The 12,041-nt window shown below is 35.7% G+C and overlaps 1 protein-coding gene across 4 annotated transcripts in view; it reads right to left on the bottom strand.

Moving 5' to 3' along the window:
* Positions 1-12,041, bottom strand: part of Usp24 (ubiquitin specific peptidase 24) — a 134,270-nt gene that overhangs the window by 65,690 nt on the left and 56,539 nt on the right. For all 4 annotated transcript variants that reach the window (XM_058581498.1, XM_046451068.2, XM_058581499.1 and 1 more), the window contains 10 exons: positions 10,897-10,973; positions 9,597-9,737; positions 9,355-9,408; positions 8,098-8,213; positions 5,093-5,159; positions 4,858-4,968; positions 4,086-4,184; positions 3,819-3,992; positions 1,189-1,274; positions 938-1,031 (listed from right to left, as the gene is read on the bottom strand). In XM_058581498.1, the coding sequence (XP_058437481.1) occupies positions 938-1,031; positions 1,189-1,274; positions 3,819-3,992; positions 4,086-4,184; positions 4,858-4,968; positions 5,093-5,159; positions 8,098-8,213; positions 9,355-9,408; positions 9,597-9,737; positions 10,897-10,973 (1,019 nt within the window). The remainder of the gene's footprint in view (positions 1-937; positions 1,032-1,188; positions 1,275-3,818; positions 3,993-4,085; positions 4,185-4,857; positions 4,969-5,092; positions 5,160-8,097; positions 8,214-9,354; positions 9,409-9,596; positions 9,738-10,896; positions 10,974-12,041) is intronic.

Consider the following 12,041-nt stretch of genomic DNA (forward strand, 5'->3'; position numbering starts at 1 on the left):
GTAAAACTTTTCTAAACAATTAGCTTCATAAAACCACACTACTCTGTAATTATCAACAAAACCTCAAAGTTCCCCATACAAATTCTAAATGTACAATGATACTCAAATACTACATGAATACTTTTTAAAATGCATTCTAAGCAATACTAACAAGGTCATTTAAATTTATTTCCATGTTTAAAAAGTGAATGTTTACATATTAACAATGAAATCATAAGACTGCTTAAGTAGTAATCTTGAGAATTTCTTTTTAGCTAATACTAGTGCTATACTTTCTAATTACATTAGTTCACTTCACTCTCAAATTACAACCTAAGCCAAAGATGACAGGATTAAGCTGATCTAAATTTTAACCACTAAAATATAAAATACAAAAACTGTTCTAACCATTTTGGTCTAAATGAATTTATTTTGAAAACATAATTGAACAATATGATGAATAAAAAGTTTTCCTTCCTCCATATAAATCTTCTAAGAAACAACATTCTAAAAATTAAACAAAGTGAATTTTAAATATCACTTGTGAAGAAAATGAAAATCTATTTATGCAAACCACTCAGACATGCAACAATTAGATCCAGAGAGGCATCGTGACAGAAGAAAAACATTTCAACTAAGTCAAAACCAGAGTCTGATCATGAACAAGCAACTTCCACCTTTCTGAGCTTCAGTTTCCTATTATATACTACGAGGGAGGAAAACTGGATGACATTAAAGCCTCTTCTGGATCTAAAATGTTATCTCATTATTGACTCCATCTGGATACTTTAAACACCAACATTAAGTTTCTATTTCTATTTATGGCAAAAGTATTTCTCAAAAGAAGACAAAATACTAGGGAAAGATGGCATCATATGGCCTTACTGTGATTTTAAGTTGTGGTTTTACTGAATCATGATTCATATGCTAGTTAAATAACTGTCGAAGACACACATACCTTTCTGCCTAAAGAATCAAGTTGATCAAGAGCTTCCTGAATGGCAGGATCAGTGGGTATCAAGAGCAGAAGCTTTCGAACTCGTAGAGTTATCCTGAAAATTTTCAAATATAAATTTCTTTCACATAAGTCAGTTTCAATAAAGAAGTTATTTAGTTAATAGGGAATATAAAGTAAAATTCATTTTAAGTGAAAAGTAACTAATATTCGTAATTTTCTCTCTTTCAAGTCTCAGGAATATTTGTATTTACCTTGGCTCCTCTAGATTGGCAAGCTGGTAAAGCATGTCAAACACATTACATACAAGAGCCATTACCACACCAGGGAGGGATTTCTCCTGAGGGAAAACAAAAAGCAAAATGTAAATATATATCTATCTATCAAACAATTTTCTCCTTCATTCATCAAACTTAAAACCAGAAAAACCAAAAAACACAAAACACGGCCCCCACTACTTTTCTGAAAGGCTGGCCATTACAAAGCTTGAGGGGAGCACAGTGTTTAATGCTTACGTGCTCTGAAGATCACAATGAGTGATCATCACCTCTAGTATGCACTACCTGGTATCTTCCCCCAGCCACCTGCTGGTAAAGGGCTAAGGCACCAAAAGGCAGGCAGCTTTGAAGAGAGGCAAAACAAGGGTCATGTGTAAGTAATGCAATGGAAAGCATCAGAGAGCTAATCACAGCTCATTTGCAGCCAATGAGATCATAAGTAAATTGAACACAGAATTTAAGTATTATATATATGGACATTCATTCATACCCACACATATGTACATGTAATTTAAGTCAAGAAGAATTACCCCATTTTTTCTAAAGATCAGAAAACACAAAGTAGATATAAATGCAAAGAAGATACGTGATTAAAGCACTATTTTCTGGTTATAAGAAATAAGAAACCAGATATCAGCACAGAATGTGTTATTCATATGTGGAAAGATTTTTTAATATCCATGACAAATATAAGTTTAAAATTACCAGACTTGAACATGCTATGTGTATTATTTTATTGCTGATTAACCATAATAATAGCACTCTGAGATTCTTGATAATATTAAGTATAATTACTTTAAAACCCCTATAATATTAAACCTGAAGAGTTCTTTGATATCTATGGCAAGGTGATGCTATAAGTCAGAAAGATACAAAGAACTTCCATGTGGAATTAAAGAAATATACATACAGTAAACATGAAAATTAAATCCCCGTATGTCTTTTAAATATCTTTGTGTCACACGAAGCTTGCTCTCAGTGGAATAGTGCTATTCAGCTTTGTACCCCTGGAAAATCTGCTCTTATGGGGCTTACATTTTACTAAGGAGAGAAATAAAGAAGGTAAGAAAAAAAAATGTATAGTAAGTAATGGAAAAAATAAGTGAGGAATGGAAATGAGAAGAGTGCAGGAACAGAAATGGGGTTGAAAATTTAGGTAGGACTATGAGAGAAGGCTCCTTGAGAAGGCAGTATCTCTGTAAAACCTGAAGTGAGAGAGAATGGCCTGACGGCACTGGAAACAATACCCTGGGCCTAGGGTGGAGCGAGTACACAGGGCCTACTGTGTGTGGGCACAAAGAGGGAGGCAGTACAGCTGGAGAGCTGTGGATGAGGGCCTCAGAGACCATCCAGAGCCGACATCAGGCAAGGCCCCAGAGGTTGCAGCAAAGACTCTGTGAGCTGAGGAGTGGCATGATCTGACTTAAGTTTGGTAAGACCATGAGTCTGCTGGGTGCCCTTCAGGAAAGAGACAATTGGATTAAGGGCAAGAGCTGAGCCACTGAGGGAATTGCTGAAACACTCAGGCAAGGGACGCCTAGACTAGTATAAAGCTGTGTAGGCACAGAAAAGTAGCTGAATTTTGGAAGTAGTTTAAAGGTAGACTCAAGGATTTGCTGGCGGGCGCAAGTATGAGGGGGAAAAAAAGGAGGAATTTAAGAATGTTGGCACGAGGAACTAGAAAAAAAATGAAGATGGCATTATCTGAGACAGGGCTAGATTACAGAACAAAGAGAATGGCATTAGAGTAAGGTGGTAATAAAGGGAAAATCATAAGTTCAATTTTTTTGGATTTTAACTTGGGGTGTCTAGTAGACATTTAAGAGGAGATAGTAAATAAAAGGAACCACGTATTGACTTTAAGCTAAAGATTAAAAACTGGGGAGTCGTCAATGAACATGCAATACGTAAAACTTTGGGACTAGATGAGATTACTAAGGGAATGAACAGAAAGAAGAGAGCTCCAAGTACTGGCCTGGGAAAAACCTTTATATCAGGAAGATGAAGCAGAATCAGCAAAGGAGACAAAAGAACACCACAGAGATGGGGTAGTCAGGAGAGTCTAGAAAGTCACTTTCAAGGGGAAGCAGCTGTATGCATCAATTCCACAGAAACATCAAGATAAGGATTCAGAGGTAGAGGAGGCAACTAGAAACGAGCCTGACTGTCTCCGAGAGAGGATGGCAAAAAGGAAATTGAAAACAAGTTTGGACGACTCTTTCAAGGATTAGGCCAGTGACTGCTGAAGATGAAATGTGAATGAAGAGCTTGTGTTTTTTTTTTAAACAATGGCAGAAATAACACAACATGTTTGGATGTTAATGGAATGACCCAGCTGAGAGGGAAAAATCAATGCTCTAGGAAGAAGGTTGTGCTAGAGGACAGTGTGGACAGGCAGAATGACTTGGTGCTTCAGAAGGTTCTGTGACTCAGAAAACTGGTAAGTTATATGTCATCCCCCAGCCGTATCCTAGAAGTTCTCAGTGAATAGCTGTGAAGAGTCAGAACTTGTCTGAAAAAAAAGGACATAATCATCCAAATTTATATGGGCTAAAGATATTGATTGATTTCAATTTAGAAACAGGAATTTAGCAATCACTCAATACCTGCTCCATGGCATATGATGAACTAAAAACCCCACTGCTGCTGCTGCTGGAGCTGGTTGAGGAATCTGCTGAGCTCCCAGAGGGGGTCCCACTGCCAGAGGTCTTTACTGTAAGGATTTGTTCATCAGAAAAGCCCAGCTGGTGAAGAAGCTTTTGATCTTTATTCACTGTCAGCTGTAAAAAGTAGTTTCTTAATTATTGAGAAGGAAAGGAAGAGGAAAGTATTCACATCAGGCTAAAGTGTCAGAAGCTATTATTTAAACCCACCAGACTATCATTTGTAAATATCTGTATATTATCCACAGGAGAGCACAAATGCTTGGCTATCTTCCACCGCACACTCCCTATGGTTTCGTTACTGTGGGCCTGTAAAATAAAATCCAAAACTGTTGTGAGAGGGCTTACTTATTCCTTAAACAACTGTTAGTGAGCATCTGCTATGACTAGGCCCTTTTCTAGAAGCTGGGATCATAGCAGAAGCCTTGTAAGGCTTCCCTTCTGCTGTCATTAAATGTTCTACTCCACACTCCCACCACTCCCTATTACATGTGGAATAACATCTCAAACCCTTTCTCCATAGTAGGGCCTTCCACTCACTTTTTCTCACTGTGCTCCACTCATACCAGTCACCATACCCAACTTGGTACCTGCTGCTCCCTTTGCCTGGAATATTTTTTCAAGCAAATATCATTCACTTTATTGCTCTGTTCAAGTCTTTAAATAACACTACCTCAGAAAGACCTTCCTCGCCCATCTTTATCTAAAATGGCTTATGCACATTACCACCAGAGTTCCACCAACCTTATCCTGCTTTATTTTTATTTACTCTTTATAATACCCACCACCACCTGCCATTATATTATATATTTATTTATATATCTGCTTGTACCCCATGGTTTCCTTTCCTTTCAGGCCTTTATTCTAAATTTGTTTATCAAACAGGTTTGAGAATCATCATTCATGCAGCTATCTCCATTAACAGTAATCTTATGAAAGTAACAAGATATAAAACTGGCTACAGAGCTTAATATAAACCCACCTCTATAGTGAAGGTATCTTTGGTAGACTCATAGGTAACATTAAGAGTTAAAAGATGTCCATGAAATGAGGCACCATGAGGTAGAATAGTTCGTGGAACAGAGTAAAAATCCTTGAATAAGACATAAGTCAAACAAGTCAGATGCACTGTGCCACTATTAAACATGTCAAAAATATATACCTACACAATTAGTATGATAATAAAATAAAGTTGCTTTAAAAAAAGAAAGGCATACCTCAATAGTGATCACATAGCGTTCTGCCAGAAGCAGCAATCTCTCAATTATTACAAGTTTAGTGGATCTATGGTTAAAAAAAAAAAAAAAAAAAATTACACATATTTGAAATGAATTACTGATTCTGAGCTCAGTTCTAATCTGTTTCACCAAAACCACAACCAGAGTCTCACTTACTGGACAAAGACTGAAATCTGCCAAGATAAAACCTTTTTACCCAATGGTTCAAACCAGCTCACAGCTGAAGTGCCAAGATGGAATAAGGGAGGAGAAGTATGCCCCTCCCCACATTTCTTTTTCTCTTTTAAAACAGTTGTTTCAAAAATAGAGGATCTGGGTCCCCGGGTCTATTTGTCCATCAACCCACCAAGAATGAACATTCAGAGAGTTTGACTTTCATAATCTTACAACTAAAATATGGCACAAAATTCTGTAAACATATGGAATCTGATATAAACTGCCTGAAAATTACAAAACAAATGCAAACAAGTAATCATAAATAAAAGCTATATGAAAATAAAATCTGATACGTGCATATCTGTGTTTATAATAGCACAATTCATAATAGTCAAATCATGAAACCAGTCTAGATGTCCATCATGGATGAATAAAGAAAATATAAATGGATAAAGAAAACACAGTAGAGTTTTATTCGACCATCAGGAAGAATAAAATCCTGTCATTTGTGGAAAAATGGATGGAACTTGAGAGCATTACTTTAAGCAAAATGAGCCAAACTCAAAAAGTTAAGGGTCATGTATTCTCTCATATGTGAAAGCTAATGAGGAAAAAAGAGTGGAGGGAGCTTAGGAAAATAGAAGGGAGACCAGTAGAGTAGAAAAGGAAACCAGGGAGAGGGAGGAACAGAGGAAAAGAGAAGTACTGGAGAATGAAACTGACCAAATTACCAGTATATTATCTGCATGTGCAAATATACAACAATGAATTTCAAATTTCTGTATAATTATAGTGCATTAATAAAGCCAAAGAATAAAACCCAGAGGTAACAAAGAGCAAAATGAAAAAAAAAAAAAAAAAAAAGTGAAATCTGAGGTACCCTCTGGTTGAAGACTTACACAATTTTACTCATCATTTGAAATAACAGGCTCACAATATTCAACAGCTTATATAGTCACAGTGTCATACTTAGAGAACACTACACATATTAAAAAATAATTCACTGGGCATGATGGTGCATGCCTGTAATCCCAGAGATTCAGGAGGCCGAGGCAGGGGGATTGCAAGCTCAAAGTCAGCCTCAGCAAAAGCGAAGTGCATAGCACCTCAGTTGGACCCTGTCTCTAAATAAAATACAAAATAGGGCTGGGGATGTGGCTCAGTGGTCAAGTGCCCATGAGTTCAATCCCTGGTACCAAAAAAACAGAGAGAAAGAAATAAAAATTCAAGAGCTCTTAGATGAAATTCTAGGTATTTCAAATAGGTTCATTTTCTGAAAACAGATAAGAGGTATTTCCATTTTCCAACAATTGTACTGACATACTGATTACCAATACGGAATAATTACAGATATAAAATTTTTCTCAAAACTAGTAAAATGAGATAAACTACAATGTTCTGGGTCAATTACAACTGTGAAATTATATAATCTTACTCAAAATTTACAATAAAAATTTAAAAATAATCATGTGGTTTTTCTCTGTAGTCAGTCAAATATAAGTGATCTAGAATAAAAAGCACTTTTAATAAAAAGAAAAAAACCAAAAAAGTACATTCATTTAGAGAAGTGATAGTTTGGAAATCCCAATTCAACAGCTCATAAATGATTTACCTGAGGGATGAATTGGTACAGAACTGAATAACAGAGATAGACTACATTTAACAAATATGTAATAAGAAATTCTTAATAAGCCTATTTGAGATATACTTCTGAGATGAGAAAAACATCACTGTTCCTATCATGAACTGAATGTGTAGTCACATCAGTCACTTAAAAATCAAGTCTGAGGGGACAGAGTCTTAATCTGCTTCCTTCATATTAATAAAGTACAGCTACACAGTACACAACTCATTTTCGCAAGGAATATGGACAAGAACCTTGCATTGATTCCCTCTTTAAAGTAAGGCTCTGAAAAGTAAAGCAACATCCTCAATAGTGAATAAAAACAAATGTTAATTTGTTTATTACAAAAAAAGTAATAAAAGCTGCTTTTGTTCTGGGAGTAGAGAGGAGTTATCTGAGTACCCATCACCAGAGGGCAGCAGAGTGAGTGGCCGCCAAGTCTTCCTGGAATCAATGATTTGGAGCTGCTTATCAGTAATAAAAAGCTCATAAAATTCCACAAAAGTTATCTTAGTTACTTCATTCTAATGTTCTTAAACATGAGTTGTCTCTCCTTACTATTCTGGAGAACTTCAGCAAACGCTAAATTCAGATTTCACTGATAATTATCTGAAAACATCAATGTGAATAAGAGACAATGTTGGATCAGTTTAAACAAACATTTGGGGATAAAGTTCTCACTAAAAATCATTTCAAAAAACAATATTGGGTAAACAGTATTTTACTGTGATTATATTATAATACATGGTTTTAGTTAATCACCATCTTCCACTTCATTTTGCTTAACTTATTAACACCATGGATATGACTATCCAAGGAGAAAAGCTACATAAGAAGGGGATATTTCAAACTCAAAAAAAAAAGTACTCTTTGTATAATGAATATATCTTTTTTCCATCCGAAAGAGTTGGTTATTCACATTACACAGAATAAAAGTGTCATAAAATAAATCAAAACCAGTAACAAGAGAACTTGTCCATAAGGTAAAAAGAGGGGCAGAGCAATGTTTGGGTGGTTCCGGTGATGACCTATAGATCTGTGAAACCAGATTTTGAGAGATTTGACAGGGAACATATAATTCTTCAGGATATGACTGATTACCAAATTTAAGACAAAATAAGGAATCAGTAATTAAGAGATGTTCACAGGAGGGAAAAAAAAAGATCAACTTTTAAAAAAACTAATACACACTCTAATCACTTACCTATATGGAGACTGAACTGATGTGGCTACAGTTGGCATAGCAGTTGCTGTAAGCATTTTTGTTGCTCTGGTCACAGCATGTGTTAGAGTGGGGCCACCAAGTGCTGAACTGGCTGCCTATAAAATATGAAACAATCATTCTGTATTTCTCAACCTGGACTCAACTGACATATTGGGCTGGACAACTTTTTTGTTGTTGCAAAAGGCTGTCCTGGGTACTGCACGATGTTTAGCAGGATCCCTGGCCTTCACTCACTAAGTACTAGCGGGTCCCCTTCTAGTTGTGACAATCAAAATGTCTTATAGTTGGGACTGGGGCCATAGCTCAGTGGTAGAGCACCTAATTCACATGTATGAGGCCCTGGGTTCGATTCTCAGCACTGCATAAAAATAAATAAATAAAGATATTGTGTCCATCTACAACTAAAAAATAAAATGTCTTATAGTCATCACCAAATGACCCCTGAAAGAGAAAGTAAGACCCAGCTGAGAACTACTGCTCTATATATGTTAACACTTACCTGGCACCTTACAAAACTTGAAGTTTTATTATGATGACATATTTGAATGAAGCCATAATTTAGGAAATATTACAGAGATTCTAGCACATATATGTCATTGAGATGAACTTACTGATATTTAGTCAGAAGCATTTTATGCTTTTGGGATACTCTTTATGAGAAAAAATTGTAGCACAAATTTCAACTGAAAATGAATGTTCAGTTCAATGCTTTAACCATCATGCTAGAAAAAGGGCATTGGAAATATACAGGAGATAATATTAAACAGCAGGTTTCTGATGAACAAAGACAACCACTTCCACCTACTACTGAGTATCCTGCTGTGGTCCTTAAGAGCATTTGTTGTATAAATTACATGAAACATGGAAAAGAACAGGAAAGGAAACAAATGCTTACATAAAATTCCTGGAGAGAAAAAAAGAGAAAAATACTGCTAGAAATGTGGAATGTACAGACCTGTTTACTGAACATAGTTCCTATACCCAGGAGGAGGGTGGGTAGAGTGGGGAATACAGGTGGTGGAAGGAGAAAGGAAGATTTCCTATGAAATTTATTTCTATACTGGGGGCAACATGGCAAATGTCTGTTCCCTATGCCACAATCTAGTACTCTTCATAAATTCACCAATAGGTCTAGCCACAAACATCACTATTATGCGTTATCTTAAAATATAAAATTAAAAAAATAGGAAAAAAGTATTCCCTTCAAAGACAGGTTAAGTGAAAGTTGTTACTCACCTCTAATCTAGTGTAGCAGTCAGCAATAAATTTCTTATGTAAAGACACTGAATCCTGAAAGTAAAAGGTAAATGGAAATTAAGGTTAGGCTTTGAAACTGAGTTTTAGTAACTATTCAGGATATAATATCAAAACAAATAAGCCAATCTGGGGATATGCCAAAGATCACAAGTTATCAGTAAAATATATATATAATTTTCTGCCTTTTTGTGTATAAGTAGTTTCTTTCCTTAGATACTTACCTTCTTTAACCTAGGATTTAGATTAATATAACTATAGTTTATGATTAACTGAATCGCTTCATTAGCAATTTCTTCATCAGGTGATTCCATGGCTATTTTCCAAATGAAATCCATTCCTATCAATTCCAGCTTTTCTACATACTGTTCAAAAGAAAATTAAAATTATATATAAATTGAATTACACAGCACACCAGGATCACAAAATTACAGTAAGTATTTTATATTACATAATGAGTCTTCACCTCTTTAGTTCAATATGAAATGAGGACATAAAAAGCCATCTATATAGGAAACCACTATTGTACTGATATGGAACTTTTTTTTAATATTTATTTTTTAGTTGTAGTTGTCAATACCTTTATTTTATTTATTTATTTTTATGTGTGTGCTGAGGACTGAACCCATGTCTAGGTGAGCACTCTATCACTGAGCCACAACCCCAGCCCCCTGATATGGAACTTTAAAATAAAAAAGCAATCAACCACAGAAGCACTAGGCAACCTCCATGGGAACTAGGATAGGCATGGAGATTCTTCTCCCCACAATCACAGCACAGGAGTGAGATAAGGCACCATTATCATGAGCTTTTCTTCAAAAGAAAATGGAGTCAAGCTAGAAGCAGTTATTTAATCTTGGGGCTAGATATGGTCTTGCCAAAGCTCAGTTACAAATAGCAGAGTGAAGACTTACAAGATCTTACCAATATTCCTACCACCCCAGAAAGTCAGGACCTGAATGAGAGACTTAGAAAAAGAGCTAGTTCTTAACCTTTCTTTGTAAAGCGGCATGTGTAAACATAAACAAAAGCTGTATACATTGCATACAACCCCATTTTCCTGCTTTGTTGTATATTACTAAATTTTTTACCCAATCTCTGCCATTGAGATTCCAAGACTGATGATTTCATTACTTTTTTTAAGGGACATGTAATTACTGAATCCGAAGAGCTGGAAGCCCAGATGGAGCTATTCCCTCCTCCACATTCTTCTAGCCACAGCAGCCCCCCAGTCAGCAAGAAGCCAAGACAGTGATGTGAGAAGTTGAGCAGTGACCTCCAGCACTCTTGAAGAGAGGCTCTGCCATTAATGCCCAAGTCAGCAATCAAGATTTTTTTTTTTTTTAAATCCATGTGTTCTTTCAATTAGAACACATAATTTATTGGGTGTAGTGGCACATGCCTGTAATTCTAGGTACCTGGGAGACTGAGGCAGGAGGATCACAAGTTTGAAGCCAGCCTCAACAACTTATTATACTAGATAATTCAAATGATCTATATTTGATCTGAGAATAATTTACTTACCAACTGAGCTCCTTGTCTTTTTAATCGATGATCACAGAGATTCACATTTTCAAAAAAAGTCTTAAATAAATTAAAACCTGAAATAATAGAATGTCAGATAAAGTCATGCACTGTTAAGGAAAACATTGAAAGTACATTAAGAGCTAAAACCACAAAACTCTTGACAATGGTTTCTTAGATATGGCATCAAAAGCACAAGTAGTGGTAGTACAGTGGCCAGAGGAGAGCTTTAATTCAGAAATTTTGAGACCAGCCTGGGAACACAGCAAGATCCCATCTCAAAAACAAATAAAAAAGTAAGTAAATAAATAAATAAAACTTAAAAAAACAAAAAGCACAAGCTCTAAAATATTATTCAGGTAAGTTGGACTTCAATCAAAATAAAAATCTTTTGTGCTTCAAATTATCCTATCAAGAAAATGAAAAAAAATCAGAATAAGAGGAAATATTTGCAAATTATTTATCTTATAAGGAGCTAGTATCCATACTATATAAAGAACTTTTACAACTAACAATAAAAAGACATATAACCCAACTTAAAAATGGGCAAGGCTGGGCAGGGTGGCACATGCCTTTAAGACCACCTATTCAGGAGACTTAGGCAGTAGAGTTGCAAGTTCAAGGACAGCCTTAGAAACTTAGCAAGACCCTGTCTCAAAATAAAATAAAAAGGACTGGGGAGGCAGCATGCATGAAGTTCTGTGTTCTGTCCCCGACATCATAAGAGGGGAGGAAAAAAAGAAAAAAGGAAGAAAACACATTAGAATAGATAATTCTTCAGAGAATATTCAGAAATTGCCAATAAACACATGAATAGATGCTTGATATCATGAGTCTTCAGGGAAAATCAATTCAAAACTTTAAAAGATACTACTTTACATCTACCAGGATGGCTTAAAAAAGAAAAGAAAATGCAGACATTAACCATTATTGGTGATATGTGGACAAACTGGAACTCGTAGCTGGTGGGATTATGAAATGGAACAACTACTTTGTAAAAGAATCCGGCCGTTCCTCAAAGGCTAATGAGATATCAAAGCAATTTGAATGTTTATAGCAGTATTTCTCATAATAGCCCAAAGAAGTAACAAAAAGGTCCACCAGCTGGTAAATGGATAAACAAAATATGGCATGTGTTCAGTGAA

Source organism: Marmota monax, unplaced genomic scaffold (genome assembly GCF_021218885.2).
Source record: "Marmota monax isolate L192 unplaced genomic scaffold, Marmota_monax_Labrador192_F-V1.1 WCK01_AAM20220418_F8-fsc00023, whole genome shotgun sequence".
NCBI lineage: Eukaryota > Metazoa > Chordata > Mammalia > Rodentia > Sciuridae > Marmota > Marmota monax.